Source organism: Neolamprologus brichardi, chromosome 14 (genome assembly GCF_056152115.1).
Source record: "Neolamprologus brichardi isolate AB-2024 chromosome 14, ASM5615211v1, whole genome shotgun sequence".
Lineage (NCBI taxonomy): Eukaryota > Metazoa > Chordata > Actinopteri > Cichliformes > Cichlidae > Neolamprologus > Neolamprologus brichardi.
The window spans coordinates 30,718,245-30,740,853 of record NC_142117.1 but is presented as its reverse complement, the minus strand read 5'-3'; the positions used below and the strand labels follow the sequence as shown (position 1 = coordinate 30,740,853).

At 39.1% G+C, this 22,609-nt stretch overlaps 1 protein-coding gene across 1 annotated transcript in view; it reads right to left on the bottom strand.

Moving 5' to 3' along the window:
* Window positions 1-15,774, bottom strand: part of stard13b (StAR related lipid transfer domain containing 13b) — a 59,010-nt gene extending 43,236 nt beyond the window's left edge. The window contains exons 1-4 of the mRNA XM_035910227.2: window positions 14,869-15,774; window positions 8,962-9,105; window positions 7,661-7,810; window positions 2,563-2,596 (exon numbers count right to left, since the gene is read on the bottom strand). Coding sequence (XP_035766120.2) covers window positions 2,563-2,596; window positions 7,661-7,810; window positions 8,962-9,105; window positions 14,869-15,774 — 1,234 coding nt within the window. The remainder of the gene's footprint in view (window positions 1-2,562; window positions 2,597-7,660; window positions 7,811-8,961; window positions 9,106-14,868) is intronic.
* Window positions 15,775-22,609: the final 6,835 nt, after the last annotated feature.

Below are 22,609 nucleotides of genomic sequence, written 5' to 3'. Positions count from 1 at the left end.
ATGTTGAGCAATATCTTCAGAAATTAAACATTTCAAAATCAGTATTGAGCTTTTTTCCATCTTCCCTGAGTGTTTCCATATGTGGCTTGAATGAAGCTCCAGGCTTTTCTTTTTTCTTTTGAATCAGGAAAAAACAAAACCAAAAGTCAAGAAGGTTAAAAGGTTGACTGTTTTCCAGAAATGACTCACAACATGATCTTAAATAAACAACAAGAAGTAGGAAGAACTATTTCAAAGATCTCTGCTCTCTGCTCGTTCTATTATAAGTTACAAACATGAAGTTCAATGTTCAAAAGAATTCAACACCATTAAAAGTTGTGCTGCTCTGACCGACCACCATGCTAATAAAATATTTTTTTCCACACTTTGTTAATAAAATTCAGATGTGGTGGCCATTAAAAAAAGAATAAAGATTAAATAAATACTAAATAATATTTATTTAATAAATATGACAATAACATAATTTACAGAAACCCACCATGCATTAATCATTGTAAAAGAACTTTTGTGCATCCTTGCACACAAGTCATGTGAATGTGTAATAAGCCTGCAGGACATTTCTAGCACATTAAAAGCAACAACAAAAACAAAGCCTCTTCTGGCCAATGTCAATGTAATGAGGTGGACGGTGATGTTATAGTCTACACCGAGGACCATCTGGCTGTCTCATATTCATGTCTTTAAAGAGGTTCCTGCAGCCCAGCTGCAAAATACAACCAGGAAAACTCACATCTAATGAGAAAAGACCATCTTTTACAAGATCATTCTCCGTGTCACTGGTTCATGTCTAAACCATTTGTAGATTCTATGTGCTTTTTGACCTAATAAAAGTAAATAGGGATATTGTGTCTAATCTAGCTTATTCCAATCAAACTATCCAAACTAAATAAAAAAAAATTCCCATCAGAAATCATTTGATGGGAATCTTTTATCTAGGTTGACAGATCTGTTGATGTTTTTCACTGTGCTCGCATACTCAGGTTTCCAAGAATCAGTCACAGGACATATCTCATTCACACGACCAGACCGCACATTAGTTAACTGCTTCATAAAGTGACATGGAATTTTTCCAGACCGTAATGTCCACTTGTGCGGTGCAATCGTGTAGCTGAGGTCATGTGAGAGTGCAACCTGAGACTAAAATGGCATCTACCCAAATCCTGCAGCTGCCCCACAAGGCCTACATCACACCAAGCCAAATATTTCCTCACAGCAAAACAGAAACAAAGATCTGGCACGCTGCCTAATTTTAGCCACCATGTGACCAATATATAAAAGGCCTTTAAAACAAGACTCTGTGCATTTGGACATTCTCAAGACACGGTTGGGAGGGAGCTGCCACCTGTGGCCATCAGTCTTATTGTCTGGTGCCTGAAGAATGCCACCATGTGAGCCAGCGTGCAATCCAGCCTCAGAGTGCACAGAAGGTTGTTTTTTTTAAATTACATACAAGCGCTATACAAATACAGGCCATTTACCATTTTACCATTTACAGCAGCGGTCCCCAACCCCCGGGCCACAGACTGATACCGGTCTGTGAGTCGTTTGGTTCTGAGCCGCGAGAGTTGAAGCTCAGGTGTGAAATTTATGGTTTTTAGGGTTTTTATCGTTATTTATTTTAAATCGTTTTTATCATTAACTCTGTTTCCCTGGGTCTTTTCCCTTGTGTTATGAATAAATCTTCTTTTTTTGTACTGATACAGGTTTTATTTTGGTGTATTTATCCGCGACACCTTAAAGGCTGGTCCGAGAAAATATCGTCGGACACAAACGGCTCCGTGGCGCAAAAAAGCTTGGGGACGGCTGTCATACAGGACCGCACTTCACTGATGGTAAACTGGCTGTGGACTAAGACCTCCTTAAACAATGACACTTTATGATCCAGGTATAAAGTTTCAAGGCATCAAAATGTAAAATTTCAGGGTCTTATGCTTTCAAACTCCAAAAGAAAATTCTACAAGGTGACAGCGTCTAATCCTTTTCCCCTCTTCCTTTTCCCCTCCAACAAAAAATCATGGTGCATTATATTTGCTGAGATATTTGAAAAATTGCATTAGCAATTACCAATCAAAAAAAATGTTACTCTGTTTATGCTCACTCTTCTGTAGCTAGCTAGATGCTAAAGTACCGTGAGCGCAACTTTACATCTGCACAATGAATACATGAATATGAAGGGAAAAGGATATGTTAAAGATGTAAGGACCATAATTGTATTAATCAACAAATACCTCCATGCAATCACTGGAAGTAATAGTAATATGCATTAACCTACTTATCAGATTTAATTCCTTACTAAGTGAAGGTGCCAGTCCACTTTAACACTTGATTATAGCTATACAAAAATAATGACCCTTAGCTTTAGTGTAATACTAACTATTACTGTTTTTGTTTTGTTTTTTAAACAGGTAAAAGCAATGCTTATTAATATGCATTCTCCCCCCCCAACTGCTTTCTGGTATACACAGAAAGCATTTTATCTGGTCACATGCTCTCCCAGCATGCACTGCATAGACAGGCATTTTGTCGGGCAGCCACTAATAAAAAACAGAAATATTGTCTTACCTGCACCTGCTGCATCGGTCACCTTACTGAACATCTGCAGGAGAAAACATTCAAATACTGGTCACTGTAGCAGTAACTGTATATATAACATGGTTTCCTTTTTAATGGCACTTTTCAAAAAAGATGATAATAAATAATAATAGATTAATAATAATAATAACAATAAATTAATAGTCACTAAGGCTTTACTTGAATGCAGCGTCACTTTGGCAGCCATACATATGCACCAGTTCACATTTTTTTTTTGCCATGAAAACTATTCAGATACAAGCACCTAGTTCAGTGATTTTCTTTAAAATTTACTTATCATTATCTAATTATAATTATATAATCCTCTTTTATAGAGAGTCTTATCAGCTTGCTTTCCCCAATAAGAAAAGAAAAACTATCAAAGATCATTTTACAGAATCATTTCTTTGGAATGCTGTTAGCGCTGAAAAATAGACCTGTGTGGAAATGGTCTTGATGCATTCTCAATCATCCAGGAAAGTAAATCATCTGGACGTAGCGTTTTGTGGGAGAAAATGTTTCGTCACTCATCCAAGTGACTTCTTCAGTCTCAGCTGACTTCAGGTTTCCCCAAATCTTATAAACAGTGGAAATGAAGTGCTGATACATGAACTTGTCACTGTAAAATTACGCTGGTCATCATATTCTTTATAACCTTTTAGTTTAATGGTTATTAATATAATTCTACTACTGCCAATAGAGGCCAAGGAACTGAAAATCTTTTCCTGACTGGACATGATCTGCTCTCTTGCCCATCTCTCTTTTCCATTTCCCCTCTGGGGCTCACTGGTTTGATTTATGCACTTGTTTGCCTGCCCTGATTCCACGTTCATTGTGGAATAGGCAAAAATGCAGCGTATAGTCCCAAGATGTCTTTTTTCTAAAACTACAGAGCCTCCATCACGGCTGTTAACATACAATTAGCCCACAGGGCACTTTAGATGTTCTATTAACATACCAGCAAAGATTTCATTACTACAAACTGTATAAACCCTCACATTTTACCTCTAGGCTGGATGAGCAACCTAGTAAAAGTCGTGTCCATATTGCTGTCTTCTCTAGATAGTCATTGACACTATTAGGGAATATAGCAAATAAGCACAAAGGACAGCAGGCAGTCGAAAGGAGATTAAGGGAATAATTCCCAACAAGTGTCTGGCAGGTGGAGGGGGAATTCTCCAGGGTAATTTCCTTCGGGATTAATAAAGTATTCTGATTCTGATTCTGATTAGCAGGCTCAACCACTCAGTTACCTCCAGGCACAAAAATCCAACTCTCTTTGAGAACCAAACTCAAAAACAAGTCATAAATGTATGACTCATACCCTTATGTGTGTATTTTTATCTCTGTTTAAACATAGACGAGTTGAGTGGAGCCTCTTCAAACCATGAGGTATAGCCACTGATGGGTCCCTCATTATTGACTGTGAGATTTGGCACAGCCTGGCAGAATTTCATCACGTATCTAAACACTGAAAAGAGTGCTTTAATGTACAGACATGAAGAAAGTCCTTATCTCTGTGCTGTAAATAAATTTTCTGTAAATGCAGCCCTGGTAAGTTAGTCTCAATAGACCTGCTTTAGACCTAGTTTCAGAAATAAACTCAGGAAAATGAACACTCCAAAAAACAGATGCTGAGCCCAGAGGAGATGTACCAATTTTAAGAGGTTTCAAAGACATGAACACATCAATCATTCTCTTTGTCTCAAAAGCCCCTGAAAAGTATTTCATCCTGACTTATCCTGAGATCTGACCCACTTGAAGCACACATCGCCTGATTCAGGCCAATCACAGACACATGTCAAAGGTTACAGGTCAGAAAATGTGACATCCTAAAAAGAAGCGAAACACAGAGTACCTTTTCATGGCTGTTGTCAGAGGAAAAACTTCCCTTTGCTTGCATCAACAAGAATGTTTATACGGATGGACAAGTCTGTGTAAGTGAATGACAGCTGCTGTCTCACCACACATGACAAGTCAACAAGGCCGTTAGGGGAACAGTCTGAATGAGAGACCAGCATGCTCTACGTATACCCGTCTTTGTCAACGGCAATTAATGGAGGAAACCTCAACCCAAATACGTCTCTATTCACCAATCACAGAACACTGAAAAAAAAGCTGGTCTCAAAAGCAGGGTGAAGATAACCAGTACAAACATGAATAGAGTTGTTATTTTTCAGGCTTAATAGTCACATATACTCATCATGAACTAAATGTCATGGTGATTTGGAGCTTTTAAGGATTTCTTTGAACAGCTCAACACATTAAAAAAGAAAAAGGAGTAGCACTTTAATGCTAAACTAGTGTGCAATGCTTCCTCTCACACACTCAAACTGCGTTGTCTAGAGTGGCTCTATTATTTTACTCTGTATTATGTGTTTACCCTCTTCCCATCTTTGCTACCAAAGATGGGAAGAGGTGACTTCATCTGTGACTGGTCAGATGCTGCTAACATCACCCCTTTCATGTGAACGTGCGTGTTGCTAGATTGAGAAACCCTGGGTAGATTTATCGAGTTGATTACCACCTACATTGCCGACGTCAGGGTAAGTGAAGCCAGATCACAGTAAGATATTCTGGGTAACTTGAACTTGTTTCATAGATGCAGGAGGTAAACACCATGTGACACAGCAGAGTGCTGCTGCAGTATGATTCAAATGAACTTTCAGTTCAATGCCATTTAGAAACAAGTCCAGTTAATGCTAGAAGCACTGAAATCGAACTGTTTGCAGAGATATGTCTCTTTGTGCCTTTTGTAAAATCAGGTCTGTTTAGCTATTCATAATGGATTTTTTATGACAAGTGACTAAACTTTGAAAACCTTAAAACATATTTTCTCATTGGAACCACACACAAGGAATATTTTTCTATAAAATTACATAATATTTTGCTGTAGACATTGTGTAAAGAATTCTGCGTGCATCTTCCTCTACCAAGGCATTATCTTAATCAACATCCAAGACATTCCTGCTTAGATAAGGTCTCGACTGAGGAAGCTATGAACTGCATTCCAGTTTTTAGAGATGTTACAGATGTAAGGGAGTGTATCATCCAGGTGCAAAAAACCTTTGCCACATGGTTCATAAAACATCTGTAAATTAAGCTGCAATTACCAGTTCCAGCCGTGTGTTTTGTCTCACACATTCAGCTCGTTTATTCTTTGACTCCAAGACTGTGACTGAGACTTCATCTCAACTCCCAGCTGTCAGAAGTTTCATATGGACCCCAGAGCTCAACATGTCCAATGCTGCATGTCATTTCATTTCACCTATATCTGTAAACTTTGCATGGTCACTTAGTTATATTGTTTGGCATTTGCAGATATATGTTCATTTGCTTGCTTGTGGAGGGATAGTGCTATAGTTACTGATATGGTATTTGGTGACCATGGGACAGATCTCTTGAACAGCCTAAAACATTTCATAACTGAAGAATAACATGAACTCATTATCCAACAAAATTACTCCATCTATAAAATATGTGAACATACACAGCCGCTCTGACACCAAGTTTTAACCCATGCTGTCACAGGTACTCGCAGGTTTCACAGAACATACAGGTGTCACCTATTCTGAGAATGTTATTTCATCTGAAGTTTCCAGAGACCAAAATGATCCATTTTGTTTAACTACAACAAAATCCAGTCTGTGGTTTCGTGTAGCAGCTAAACAAAATGAAACCTTTTCAGACTAATATCAAATATCATAATGTGGATGAACATGTCACAAAATGATACTAAAAACATGTATCAGAGGGATTTTATATTCTGGAAATCTTTCAGTTTCAGTCATTTGTTCAATTATTTCTTCACGGCAGCGAAACAGTCACATTCTTTGCCATAAGAAGTGAGTTGTGCCTCACTAAGAATGTTTGACTGACCTGATTTCAAATCCAAACCCTAAATATTTACAGGTGTGTAGACAGATGGAAATGTTGTGTAGATTGGGAATGAAAAAGATCAAAATCCCAATGATGGCTTTATCTTTAAAATAATTACACATTTAAAATGTTTACTTTTTGGACTTTGTTTTGTCTACACACTTTGATATTAACAGTGCAGAGACAGGTAAAAGCTTGTTGCTTGAAATTGCTGAATTTCAAACAACTTCATGCTTGAAATTCTTCACTCTTGTTTATAGTCACATCGATTACCTCCCTGGAGGTTTAGTAAAGGCCACTTTGCAACAGTATTTATTTCTCCTATGCCATTCACTTTTTAAGGTCTCTTTGATTGCCACATCAAAATCATTGGCTACCATATGGGATGGTAATTTGGCCCAAGGTTTTGTACTATTGTACTACTGTATTATTGTAGGGTCTTTACCTTACAAAATAAAGCACCTTGAAGAAACTGTTGTTTCTGATTTGGTGTTATGTAAACAAAATTGAATTGAAATTGATTTAAATAAAAACAGGTTTTAACAGAATGTAGGAAAAACTGCTGACTCGCTAATGTCTCTTGGTCTAAACTGAAATCTACCTCATAACATTTGCTATTAACAAATCTGTCTTTGTACCATCCATCCATTTGCTTCTGCTTATCCTTCGCTTCTGCAACAGTGCTAACCACCGTGCCACCGTGGTTTTTTTAAATCGCTGATTGTTAACAACTAGTGAGGTCACAGTCACCATTAAATATTACTTTTGACTACTTGAATGTTTGAGATATTACATTCACCAGAATGAGATTCAAGGACAAGCAGACAACCTAAAAAGCTATCGACTTGGATCATCTGTCATAAAGCAGCAGAAAAGCTAAACGGTAAATTTACATCATTTGTCATTGGATTATTTATAGATCATTATAATTTAGAGGGAAGAAGAAAGATAATAATTCTTAGCTACTTTAAATTAACAGGCAGTCCATTAAGTAATGCCCATTGGCAGTCACCCAAATATGCTGTAATAAAAATCCAGAAACTTAAATCTTAGGCTGGATCTACCAAATTAATTGAGCAGCTCAGTCTTAAAGAAGGAGATCTGAACAACAGCAGAGTTTGCATATCCTGTACTGGACACTGTAAGCTCTTATTGGCTTAGAGAAACTGACTGATCCCTGCAGGAAGCTGAGGTTCTTAGAAAAACTTACCGTCTTCTTAGTTCTTGCTCTGGTTCCCATTGAGGAGCTGCGAGGTGTAGAAGACCAGTCTCTGTTCTGGCATTCTTCTCTTTCTGGTCTATGGAGAACTTGGTCGTTCAGGGTTCGTTTTAACGTGGACTTTGGAAGCGCACCACCCCACTGCAACAACATCACAACAGCAAACTGTCAACAACACTGTTTGGTCAAACAGAAAAGGACAGGATGGGCTCAACAGTGTCCAGGGGAAAAGAAAACAAGAGGCTGAGGTCGGCGTCTGGGGAAGTGAAATCTCCACTCTCAAATCAGCTTGACAGAAGCACACAAAGGAGCCTGTATGTGTGCATTTTCCTTTGAGAAGACAGAGAGTATGACCTTGTCAAATGTCCCAGTAAAGATGTCTTGTCTTCTTGCCCAGTTGCCTGTCATTAGTTAAAGCAAGTAATAGTGAATGCCTGGGATGGTTATGCAGATGCCTGTGAGGCATGTAAGCCTCTCTCAGCCATTCCTAATGGACCAAATCATACAAACTCCCTTCCAACACAACAGCTCTTCTGTGCAGTACATACATATGGAGCCCAAAAGAGCACTTTTGTTCATGAATGCAAACTCTTGTGAGATATTCCATGAAACACGCCACCATGAGAAGGGCCCTTTTTAGAAAACAGTGGTATGGTTGCAGTTGTAATGGCAAAAGTACAATAGCAGTCTGTTCCTGCTGCACCACTCTGACCAGGCTAAAGCACTGTAGATTCCAGTATCACATCTAAGCGCCGCAGACCTACATGATTACACAGACTAAGAGGCACACAGATACTTCTAGACAGCGTGACAAAGCCCATAGTGTCACAGACTTTATTACCATATCTCACAAGCCTTGCAGCACACTATATCTCCCTCCACATACTGGGTTTATAGGTTATTCCTGCCTTATTTGAAAGCTTGTCTATATCCTCACCTAATGTGCAGCTCTTTAAATATATGGACCAGGACATAAAAAATTGAACACCTGTTACTTACAGGTCCAAATAATCCACTGGGATTTTCTCAGAGAGCAAACTAAATTGATTTAGGAAAGTTTAAAAAGTGTGACCAAGTATGCGGCATGCGCTTCCCAGGAATGCAGACATACCACACCAAAGCGGCTGTAACACTTCACATATCATAAGGTACTGAAAGTGGAAGTGCTGCACCCAGCGTGCTGCTTTATAACACATTCAGTGAGACGTACTATTAATTCTGCACGAGTATCAAAATACAAAACTCATTGCTAATTATAGCTATGATATCAAGCTGTGTGAACAGACACCAACCTGTTTCTTGCGGGTGGTGCAGGGCGTGCCTGAGGGGGACGAGCTTGCACTCAGAGCCTCCTCTATGTCCAGATTAAGCTGGTCTAGTTTCCTCATTAGCTGACTTATTGACTCCGACCAGGGTGACTGGACCTGTGGAGACTCCTGTGAGTAATCAATCACTCAGATAAGAGTCAACAAGCAAACAATGCCATTATATAGTATTCAGACAAAAATTGAGTCAATGCAGGGACACTTTTTAGTACTGTCTAATTAAAACTATCAAGGGGTGATTTATTCTGCAAAGAATTTGGCATTTTAAATAGTCACGTTTACTATCTTAATTATTGCTGATGTATTATAATAGACTTTTCACTTTTCACAGTTTTCAGAAAACATCTGTATCTTATTTTTTGCAAGTTTTAACTCTCAAATAAATCACATAGACTAATTACATCATCAAAATCAAAAGTCGTCATCAAAACTGCAATGGAAGTAATCCAAATGAGGGTGACTGGTTAGTCAAATTTGACACATGCAAGCCTCCAGGTAACATCTGTCAATTTAACCACATCCCCATAGGCTCAAAAAGTTACAGACAACCCCCCCAAAATGTTCTTGTAAATTGCAGATGCAGAGATCAGAGGTTTGCTTTGCTGCCATGCATGCATGAAATGTGATATCCTCAGGGTGAAAGAGCAGACGAGGAGGTTCCAGACATGTGTGCCATACAGAGCATGATGGAATACCCCGCACTGGCTTTCACCACTCCCCAGACACACAGTGCGTATATAAATAGGCCATCCTTACACAGACAGGAGCTGTGTCGGTGCTTCTGGAGGTCCATCCTCATTAATCAGCTGGATACACTTCATTCACCAAAGCATAAATTATCATTGCTGTTCAGTAATCTGAGTAGAATGTCAGCCTGGCAGAAAGGACAGATATCACTGTGTGTTTTCCTTGTGTAGCCCTGGGAAAGATCAAATCCAACAGCACCCGTGTGTACCTTTTTCAAGAACCCGAGTATGAAATCCTGGGTTTTCTGGAGGATTTATCACAGTAGTAACAGTTTTAAGGGTGCTCCTCTAGGTATACCATACACTGCAGAGTAAGTATGTTAAAATTGTATTCCAGGACAAAAAGCTGGACATTTAGTAAACAGAAGTTTGAGTTCAGATCAGCAAAGGTTCACTTGTGGTTTATCCAGTAGAGCTTCTGTGTTCATGGGTTTGTATGAGGTAGATGCACCAAGGCCATTCTGAATCTTTATCTGTGACATCTTCAAGTTTGCACGGAGTTAAAACTTTGTCATATCAGTTCCTTCCCAGCTACTTTGTTGCTAAAATGTGGATTTTTGAGTAAAAACAAAAGATAAGCGTGTGTAACAGTTGTGACTCCAGACTTTTAAACGTTTCCTCGGAATCCCAGATAGTTACAAAAAGTAATGCCTGGGTGTTTCTTTTCCTCTGTGAATGTTGATCGACTCCAATTTCCTGTTAAACTCAGAGGCAGTGATCATCAACCACCTCCATAAAACCAATACGTAATTTCCTAGAGTTTTAACTAAAACCCATGCCTGAGCCTTCTGTAATCAAGTCATTTTCTCCAACATTAGAGCTTACTTTCCCAAATGAATGCTCTGTTGGGGAGTTCCTGACAATGCCTTGAAAAAGTGTACCTTTCCTGTCAGAAGGTCATTATTTTCAAATGTTTGGAAACAAAAAAGGAAAATCTAATGAAAAGTAAGAATAAATACAAGCTATCCCATCTACTTTAAAGTAACTTTCTTACTAATAAATACCTCCATTTCAGAGAAATAAACTCAAACAATCCCTGGTTACATGGAGCTCTACAAATGTTGTGACATTGAGGCAAGTAATAATAACACTAATAGCAGTAGGAGTAATATTTGTACTAATAGTAATATTCCTTTTTACTTTTTTTAATATCATCAGCTTTCTTAAAGCTGTAAATCATTCTCAATGTAGCAAAACATTTCAATAATATTACAAACTTATTTTGCATTCTTTCTAAAATTTGATGAGCTGGAGGAGACACCAGGCACACTTTTCAGCCTGCTGACCAGCCAGGGTTAGCTGACTGACCCAGCACTGGGAGAAAGTGCTTCCTTTCACTCAATCCCAGAGGAATGACCTAAATCTGGCCAATCCCCTGCTGACCTTTAAGGCCTGAAGGGTCTTGAGGGGTCACCAAAGAGGAAAAAATAAAGCTTCCTTTCTCTGCTAGGTCTGCTTTTCAAGACTGATCAGGGAATGTAAAAGGGTTGACATTGGATCAGAATGTTTAGACAGCCCAATCCTCTCTGTCTGCTTAACAAATAAAAGGAATTTTCACTTATTGTGAACAGAAACCAGACGGCACAAACTCTGCCCTGTGGTGGATAAACTTGTGGCCACTGCTAATAAGTGAAATGAGAATGATAACAATGATTCTGTGCCTGAGCTTTTTTTGATTTTACATGTAAGCTTACAGGGTATTCAAAATGAAAGAATACACACTTATTCCCAAAAAAGAATCCTCCTACACGCTCAGTGTTTCTGTTTCGGCTTCTGTTTGTGTCTGTCTGAGGTATTCTGCAGATTGAAAACAAGATATTTTCCTGTTTGTGTTTATGAAAAACAGTCATGGAAGGAAAAAGTTGTTCAGCTGCTCAGTGTATGTTTGTCTGTGGCTATTTGAACTCTTTTGATGAAGAATCAAAAAGCCGAAATAGTCATTTTAAAGATATTGGTGATAAATTCTAGGCCAAATGACTGAAAATACTGAAGGAACGGAAGCTGGAGATCCTGTGAGGTAATTAACCCTGGGTATCAGACAAACACAAACGCAAGAGCCAGATGCCTCATTCTGGAACAAGCTTGAGCCAAATCTGTAACACACTCACACTGCATCTTTTTAGTGACATCCCCACAAGGTGCTGCTCAGGAATGTGGGCACTTCTACTTGGAATGAGACAAATTCCAGTGAGGACTTGACAGTCAAGTGAGACACTACCCTTGATTCATCTCGTCATGCCTTTACCCTCAATCCTGCCCTGGCAATTGTGTGAAGCCTCTACACCATAGCAACTGCGCTGGTATGAGTCAATCCTTTAGATAAATGCATCAATGCTATCATCTGGGGACAAGAAGATGTGAGCTGACTATAACTTTATCAGCGCAAATTGGCCACATTGTAAACCCCAACATACTGGCTTTGACATGGAAATGAGGAGTTAAGTGTGTGAGCTCTGGGCTGGCTGCCTAGTCTACGCCACCCACAGAGAGTGCCAGAGATCACCATGGAGGTATCCAAATGTAGCAGCCGGTCATGCGAAAGGGCAACGGCTACCTGGCTGCTTGGAGGAATAAATTACATTCCTACTACCCCGTGTTGCAAAAATACCCCACGAACACAGCCACAGCCATATCTGTAGAGCTGGAAAGATAGTTTAAGAAGTGCATGATTCTTTTACTTACATTTGAGCTAAATGAGCTGAAGTAAAGGGGGAGTTGTGAAGATACCACAGAGTGTTAACTTTATGCAAATGGTGCCCTCATATGGTTCATGTTAACTACTGCAGCTGTTTGCTATTTCAGAAATAATCTTTCACATCCAGAGACTTTAAAGAAAGATATGCACACTACTACAGTCAAAACCAACTTGACTGTGCAGCTCTAGTGTTCTGCAATTACATATTTAAATTATTCAATCAGAGGTCTGGAGCCAACCCAGAAAAGGGAAAAAAACCAGACAGGATGAGGCTGAGAGATGAAGCAAATAACAATAACTAAAATATAAGTAATTAATTAGTTAACTAATTTATATTGCTGAAGTTTGCTACTTTTTTATTTTACTTTATTTACTTATGTTATATTGGTATATTTTCCATAGCCCTACTGGCTCCCCCCTTCTAATAACACACTATGAGACTTAAGCTCGCTCACAGAAACATAAAGTTGTCCGCACACTAGTTCCTTAAAACTTCACAAACAACTTTTACATGCCTTGCCTTGCTTACAGTAACCCTCACATAACAGCCTGCTGACACGGTTTGTCATGTGACAGCACAAGAAACATTTGTTGCTGTCCTTTAATAATATTTACAACAGACTCCCTGGATTCCCTGCATTCCTCAACTCCTCTCCAAAACAACCTATTCAGGGCAGAGTATCATCCTGCACATAAAGCTGGCATTACGACATCTTCCCCAACCAACAGACAGAGAAGTCGACATGCGCTTTACTCTGCCCTGCTCGCATATGCACTATTATGTGCAGACTGTTAAAAAAAAAAGGACAGTTATGTGCAATTGGATACGATCTCCTCAGCTGTAGTGGAACACATATTTAATGGATTATAAGACGAATGTGCATGTAAGATTTTAAAAGGGCAATAAAGTGATTGCCTTAAATAAAGATGAGGCAGAAAGCTCAGTAATGGGCAGCTAAGTTCAGTGCCAATATGGCCTACTGAAATGTTACTGCCTTCTGATGGAGTGCAAGGAAACAGAACTGCAAATGTAACAGGGTCATAAATCACATTGTTATAATTACACAAAATGTGTCCTAAACCCCCAAACTGTTCCTTTTATACCTGACTTTTAGGACCTCCAAGCCTGTAGTTATGTTCATTATCAGTTAGAGCCCCTCCTCATTCTTTTCTTCTTCTTCTTTGGTGCAACCCTATAAATACAGTGTACCCCTTTTGCCTCTCCCCTTTTCTACAATTCCCCGGTGGGAGAGGTTGGTATAATTTCTTTCCCAACACTTTAAAACACACATATAATGCATATTTAGCCACCCTGATATTTCTGATTGCAATTTTAGTTCAATTATTGTCATTATTAAGCCTGTTTTTGTTAGATGTTATAAGTGTGTATGTGTGTATCATAAATGTGTTTTAGGCGCCATAAATGCTAGCATGGATATATACTTCTTGCTAGCTTGGAAGTTGCGGTGGGTTGAGCTAACCCTCTTCCCCACTGTTTGTATTTGGTCGTAGGAGCTGGAGTGGGCAAATTATTTACGTGGAGGCCTTTCTTTCTTTTACCTTTTTTGATCAGGTATGTCGGATTTCATGTTGTTGTTTTTGTTTTATCTTATGTCAAATATGTTACGTGTAAATGCATACTTTATGTTCAATGTAAAAATAAATGCCACCCCTTTTCTACAATTCCCCTGTGGGAGAGGAGCTGGAGTGGGCAAATTATTTACTTGGAGGCCTTTCTTTCTTTTACCTTTTTTGATCAGACACAACGCAGAATCACACCGGTTACACAAACACATCAGTACCGATGGAGTCTATGTACTCCCACACACTTGTAGCAACTCTGTTTTATCTCTCAGTGTCAACCTTTCCTTTTCTAAAGGAAACAGAGAAATCATGAATTCAGACACTGAACTTTACCTATGTTATCAGTATATCCGTTTCCCTCTTCTTAAGATATCATGCTCTAAAACACTTTATTTTATTTGCCTCCAAGAAATCTTGTGTGAATTTATGACAGAATTCACCAGTTTTAGCACACGTGGGAAAACATTTCACATGTGCTAAATTCAAGTGCAGGGTCTTCTTACATTGTAAGTCTTGTATTGAGATATTTCATATGTTAAATATAAACGTTTTTTTTTTGGGGGGGGGGGGGGGGGTTGTAGGGGACATCTAAAATAAATATCACGTGTCATTTATGAGTGCTGTGAGCGCTGCCTTATGTGGCAGGAATAAACAGTTCTGTGGCAGCATTTAGTGATGAATCTCCTGTTGCAGATTTCCACTTCATTACGTTTCTTTTCTGTCGCTCAGTAAGCAGATATTTTATTTGTGAAGTTGTGCATCTAAAAATAACTTCTATTTTCATGGCAAGGGGTTATTAATTGATTAATACTAAAATTGAAGGGCAAAAGAGAATATTTTAAAGCATACCTTCTCACTGCTGGTTTCCCCCTCTGCTTCATAACCACAGCTTCTCAGTGTGTGATCATTTCCAGCTCGTGAGCTCGTGCAAAGTTTCTTTTTCTCTTTCTCTTTGCCTGCGTTCCTCTGTCTATGATGGACAAGGAGATCTCGACCGTGAGGTAGCTCTGGGAACACATCGTCATCGTCGTCGTCATTGTCGCCATCATGATGACCATCATCGTCCTCCTGCTCGCCCTCCTGTGATGAGCCTCCGTCGTCAGAGCTCTCATTTACAAAAGCATAGCCGTTGCCTGTCGGAGGGCAGGTGTAGTCTGAGAAGGTAATGGAGCTCTGTTTGTGTTTCACAATGTGTGGAAAGTCCAGGACTCTCAAGCCACATTCGGGAATAGCTGCAGGGACCTCAGTGGTAGGAATGGAGTTCCGATTAAGGGCGACTGGGTCAAAGTTTTTGCGGTCTATTTTCAAATATTCACAGGTAAAATCCAGCATCTCATCAGAATGATTCCGAACAGCTTTGCTTGACTGGTCTTCTGATTCAGGAGGAGGAGGTGAAAAGTTACCACAGGACTTCTGATTAGTCCTGAGTGAAATAAGTTTTGATTCAAGAAGCTGAGCTGAGTTCAGAGATGCTTCCCTAGGGATGACTGACTTTTCTTCAGTCTCCAGAGGGCACACAGTCTTCTGAACAGCACAAACAAAAGCCTTTTCATTTGTGGTTATATCTCCACTTCGCTCTAAGAGTGAGCTTTGGGCTTTAGAACAAAAATCATCTCCTCTGTGCTCCAGTGAGTCATTAGTTGAGATAGCAGCATATTCTCTAGAGGAGTCTTTTGTGAAAAAGGTCACTTTGTGCAATCCTAAAACTGTCCAAGACTGATGATTCTCCAAATTCACCTCCGATGTGACCTCCATTTTTGTTGTATTTTATAGTATTTCATAATTCAAAGCATAAATCCACAAGTACTTGAGCTTGATATATCGGACGGCCATTTTTCATGCAAGACTCTCAAACTGTGAAGCAAATGAACCTGAAACAAGCAGACAGATCATTTGTAATTCATGTGAAAAAGAACAAGAAGATCACAGCTCACAGCACATGTAAAACGAGATGATACATACTTCTCAGCGTGTTTCCGTATGTCTCTGTGTCCTGTAATTACCACAGCCTCACTATACCCTATACATGTGTAATATAAAGCCTCTAAATCTAGCTTTGAACGGCTCTGAGTACATGCCATCCAGCCAAGAGCGTGGAGTGAAACTAAACTCAACATCTGGCTCATGCTGGGCTGTTCAAGTCTGGATCTGTTTCACACCCAATAGTGGTGACATCACTGCACAGAGGAATCTGACTGCTCTTCCACAGTTGGTGATTTATTACACACTCCACCATTCATCAGGGCAGAGGATGTCCATGGATGTCACCCCTTCATTAAAACGCACCTTGGACAAGCCCGAGACATTCAAAGTGTACCCGGAAAAACAAACAATTTCCTTATTTTGCCACCAAACAAGTTTGTCATCTGTGTAAGTCAAATGACATTTTTTCAGATGATCCAGGACGATTCCTAAATAAACATAACCTACAGGAGACCTGCTGTTTCTAATGAGCATCTTTTAAAAGCAAAACAAGTCACAGTGTTAATGCAAGCCCAAACGTTTATTAAGATCATCATTTAGGTACGTGTATTTACATGAATTTACGTGTATTTTGAAAGTTAATTTGTGTAATTTAGCCCATGTGGGTCGGCGCTGTTTCTGTGAGAAATCAGCAGTTGGCAACACCTTTACGTGGCCTTGAGACACTTGACAAACAGTCATACACAAACACACATGCACACGAACTTTGGAAAACAAGCAGATAAGGCATTCTCAGACAAGGACAAATCCTAACTGGAAAAACAATGCTAGACATATGCATTTGCAAAGCCATAAGCAGTGTTATATAATAGTTTACGAAACTCTGTATAGGGTCTGCAGTACAACCTGTCCCTACATGGTGAATGTGAAGTGTACATAGGATTAGGGTGCCTTTCAAGGAAATGCTCTTTTTTCTTTCCTTCTTTTAAAAAGAGTGTTTCCTTGAAAAGTCTCATTATCCTCAGATGAATGCTGGGCTGATTTAAATGAAGAGAAGAAGTCACAGAGTGAAAACAGACTTAGTGTGTTCACCGACATGGCAAGACTATCTAGAAAAGTGAAAAGAGTCTTGGGGGATTATTAAGGCAATAAGAAAAAAGTCCTGAATAGTTCAACATACTTAGAAACAACATACAGCCTAACACACAAACTCAGCTAAGCATTATTAGCAAAGAGAGAAATTAACAGTTATCGTGGTTTCTTCACTCATAAGCACAGGGAAGGTGACTCTTACCTGCTGAGTAGAAATGAGTTGTCTGTGTTTCCTAAACAATGTCACTGAAATCATGGCAAGACAGAAGCAGCAAGCCTGGTTCCTGTAAAAACAGAGAGAGAGAGAGAGCGTTGGACAGCCCCTCACAGCGGCACACATGTTCACATAGACTTCTTCTGGCAAGCCTGCCATCACCCCCTCCTCCTCCTTATGCTTTTCTCTGGGATGGGGGGGGCAGCAGGACTGATCAGCTTCCAGCAACTACGACGCAGAATATGCATATGAGCAGGGAGAATGTGTACTTGCTCGGAGGTGAAAGGGGAGGAGAAAGGAGATAGAGGTGGGTGTGCAGAGTAAAGGGACCAACAGTTGATAGTGTAAAATAACGTGAAATGGTTTCAAGACCTCAAAAACAACCTCTGGGGAATGTCTGAGTTCACTGGCTGAACCGTCCGTGTTCAGCTTTGAAACACTGTGATGAGAAAGAATGCTTTCAAGTCATTCACCCTGGGAATCAGGCTGGAGCAGGTAATCACAGATTAAGATGATATCTTTGTGAGAAGATTGAAACGGAAGATTCAGATGCTGAAAAGGAAGCATGCTTCCTCAAGTTTTCATTTACAAGCAAACACTGACTGTTTGGTTTACATGGATACCACATCGTACTAATTTGTGTAATATTCACATTATAAAACATAAATACATTATTCTTAATGGCACCTTTGGGAAATGCCTAATAACTGAGTTACATTATTGATATTATTCCATGTATAGAAAATATTTTTTTAAAGTCTGTTCAAAGAAAGTCCATATAGGTCTCCATATTTTTTAAGTGATGTAGATTTATTTTATTTTATTTCATACTGCTTCTGGAAGAAATTTATAAGTTTATAACAATTGTCTCTTTTATTTGATTTTCAGGAATAATATGTGAAACCACTTCTACAGAAATAAAAAGCATTTGGACTCAAACTGACCTCTGGCCTAAGGGGAGAAAATGCTTCTCTCATTCATAAAATACTTTGCATAGAGCCTGTGGTTGTCATCTTCCCTCAGCACTGTTGAGAGCTTCCTCCTGCTCTTTATTCCTCTTTTCCCAATTGTCTTCAGCCTTCTTCCTGCACCGTTCACAGTTTGAGTTAGGTGTGTATTTTACGCTTGAACAATCCATAGGTCAGTGTTAAGTGACTTAACAAGCAAGTTAAAAAGATTCCTCTAAAAAAAATTCAGGTAAATAAACTGGACTGCAAATGAATGCAAAAGCTTCCAAAAACTGTAAGACTTACTGTACTATACTATACTATACTATATACTATTACTATAAACAAGGCCGGTCTTTTCTGTACTGACCCTTATAGTGCATTTTATTTTATTTTTTCTTAATCATATAACCCATATGTCCGTACAGCAGCAGAAATGTTTCCATGTATATTTAGGAATACTTAACACAGCAGTTGTTGAATATCTATTCAAATCTGCTTTTTGACCTTTAAGATAGGGTATATGAGTGCAGAGTGTGCATGATCTTTTGTTCAGTCATGACATTCCTGATGTCCTTGATGTGTTTATGGTTATTTTTCCTCTACTGTCTGGATGCTTACATGGAAAGGTTACATGAGGCACACAAGAGCTTTGGTGTTTGAACATTATCATAAAAGGGAAGTAGTATAGCCCACTAAATCTCTCTATGAAAAGTCTTAAAGCTTGTTTGGTAATAATAGGTTAGAACAACAAAAGCTTATTTCTAGGTCACATGTGGTTGTCGAGTTAATTCATAAAAATTACATTTTTTGATATTTTTGTCTTGGTTGAGTACATACAGCTGAAGCAGACAAGTGTAACTATGAAGCAGAATATGTGCCATCTATCCAGGAAAGAATAAGTAAGAGGAACGGCGAGAGGCCCGTCAGAGCAGGTGAACAGTCCAAGGCTAGTGGAAGAGAGAACAGTCAGATAGATCTCACAAGCTAACCTAGAATGAAAGTCAGAATCAGGATCCCAAACAGGAGAGAGGAAACTAAAGGGAGCATATCTTTGTATATTTACAGTAGTCACTTTACACTGGTCTAACACACAGCTAGCAGCTACACCCACCTGGCCATTCATCTCTCAGTCAAAATGGTCATGCTTTTTAAAAAAGCATGCATAACTTAAAAAACAAACAAAAAAACGAGTATGTTTTTTAAAAAGTTGCTCTATTGGACTGAAATCAGGTGGCTGTGGAGAGCAGTCACCAGTGAACTCCTTGTCATATTGAAGAAACCAGTTTGAAATGATTTGAGCTTTGTGACGTGCTGTGTTATCCCGCTGGAAGTAGCCATCAGAAGATGGTCACACCGAGGGATTGGCAATAATCAGGTAGGCTGTGGTGTTTAAATGATGCTCATTTGGCACTGAGGTGCCAAGAAAATATCTCCCACATCATTACAGCAGCAGAAGCCTAAACTGCTGATACAAAGCAGGATGGATCCAAGATTTCATGTTGGTTGCAAACAATTCTGATCCTACCATCTGGATGTCAAGTCAGAACTCCAATTCTTTTAGCCAATTTATGACTTTAGACAGTGAAAATTCATTTAATTTGACTAGGCTCTTGGGTGATTTTATTTTAAGTCCAAGAAGTCATGTTTTGGGCCCGTGTAGCCATTGAAGTTTCTATTTTCTTCATTCTAGTGGTTCCAGAAACATTCAACTGTTTAGTACCAAAGCTAAGCGCAACTTTTGAACCCACAATCATATGCAGAGCTTGTTAAAAAGGAAACAAGACAAGGCTTCCCACTGCAGATCACTGCTATGACAACTATGTCAAGACAGGTCTGGGGAGGGATGTGTCAGGCTTGCAAAGCAAACTATTCGAGATGGCAGGAATTCCACCAAGGCAGCAGGCGGAGGCGCTCCGTGCCAAACCCTCCAGAAAGAAGCAAATGTGAGTGAAAAAGGATATTACTGATACTTCTGGCAGATTTACAGAGCAATCAGAGAGACAGATTACCAATCTGTTCATCACTCACTTCAGATGGATGTTTAAGAGAGTGAAACTAGAGGAGTTCATGATCACTCTGTTTTTCTGTTCTCTCTTTTCGAAACATTACAGTTTGACAAATCTAAGGTTATGGAAGATAAGATTTGCCTTTGAGTTCACACAGCCATGTGAAAAAACTGTCAAAAGAGTCATCTAAACCCCACAGTGCTAAAAAGCAATAACACTTTTTTATATCCATTTATATTTACTAAATATAAACTCCAAATAAATATCCTTTACATCCTGTACATGGGTGTTTGAATGATCTATTTTTTACTTTCAAACTTTTCATGATCATTTTAGAACTAATTAAATGTAGTTATTTCTACTTTTTGGAGTTAACATGTAATATATAGCGAACTGTTTATGGACCACAGGTACAAACATCACCTGTAATTATATTTTCACACGTAACAATGATATACACGCAGTGATGTCAAGATATTGAGAGATTTATGACTTGTGAGGATCATTTACACTGTGTGAGGTGAAACACATTCACCTGCTGTCTCGTCTCTCCCTCTTCTTTCTTATCAGAGATATCAACATGGCTGTCAAGATGAGACAGACACTCTGAAGACGCTGTGATCTTCACATTGTATAGTGAGATTAAAGTGAGGGAAAGGAAATGGAGCCATCTGTGTTGTTGAAACATGCGGCTGTATGGTGGTAGGTTTGCCTGCCAGCAATGAAATGTCCTATTGCTACACAGAGCAAGAGACAGAAAACACTAACAGTGTCAGTATGGAAAATTAATAATTTATCTGCTTCTGCAACACTGATAACATAAAGCATTGCTTATGCTGTTCTATGCATTTTATGCAATGCAAACTGTACAGAGCTGTGGCGACAGACGGATACAATATAAAACACAAACATCACTAGAAAACATTCCAGCGATACCGCAGTCTGACTTAATATCTCTGCTGTTTTCTGACTCCCCTACAGATTCACAGCATACCAAAGAACATGGGCAGATGTTCTGCATTATCACATGAAGCTACACTTGAGCTTTATCCCGTAAAAGCTGCGCAGAGATAATTAGGAGCCCAGTTTTCAGACTGTTATTTCTCCTGATCAAATTTGAATTATAGCCTCTAAAGACTGATAAAGGTATGGGGGTGTGCTCACAATTTGACTGGGAATATATTCACAGTAGTTTTAATGGCACATTTTATCCTGAATTGATCTAAGAAAAACTAAGATGTGGATAATTGTGAGATATTATTTTAAAATACCAGCAATAAAAAAAAGCAAATCACAAGAGCTACAGGGAACAAATTGGATAATTATAGAAATCAAACGTAATAACCATTTTAAAGGAGAAATTTATGTTTTCACTAAGCAGGTGACAACATGCATGATGAAGCCTGACGGGTGAGGTGAGGGTTTAACTTTAATGTGGACGCGAACAGCTTGCCAACTTCTCTGGGGATGAGTATCCCTTTATTAGAATAAAAACTCAGATTTCATCAGTAGTGTTGCAGTTTACATGTTTGCTTTGCAATCAAAACAGCATTGACTCAGTCCTGAGAGAAGACTTAAATCCAACTGGAGTTGTGTTAGGAAAGGCATCCACCATAAAAAAATAAATAAATAAAAAAAAATCTGCCAACTCAAATATGCAAATAAGGGAGCTGCTGAAAGTAGCTCTCATATTTCATCAGTCTTTTGGAGTTCATTAAAAAATAAAAAGGGCAACATCAGCAGATCCCAGATCTTAAAGCCACCCCTCTGAAATAAAACACACTCTCTTGAATGAATTAGAACAGCTGTTCTTGAAATGCCCCCATGAGGGCCATCAGTGTGTGATAGCAGATGTTATCTTGGTTTGTTAATTGCTTAAGCTTTTTTTTTTTGCTGATAAAACAGCAACAGAGACTATTCTATTCTAATTATCTATCTTAAAATAGAGTTAAATATTCAGATTTAGTGACCAGTAGATTGTTGCGTTAATCAAATCTTTTCCACTTAAGTTGAAAAGCCGAGACTTCAAAACCAAGAGCTTTTCCACTCGCACCTCAACTGTAACCCCGCTGGCAAATATTTGTGCGTCTATATTTTTGGCTATGCTCCACGAAGTCTTGGCTCATTGGCTCACGCATAACAGCTTTGACAACACATATGGGCAGCATGCATAACAAAGGAGAGCCACACAGAAAGAATTAGTCAGGGTAACAGCTGTAAGGACATTCCCAAACAATGAGCGATGCCAGGGAATACTGAGAAGATAATGAACGGAAAAATGTAAACACTGGGTGAAACGACAGAAAATTATACCACAGCCCAAACACAGGCTGCCTCACCCGGATGTATGTGATTATAGGAACACAGGACTGGATGAGGAGTCAGTCCATTATACTTTTCGTGTG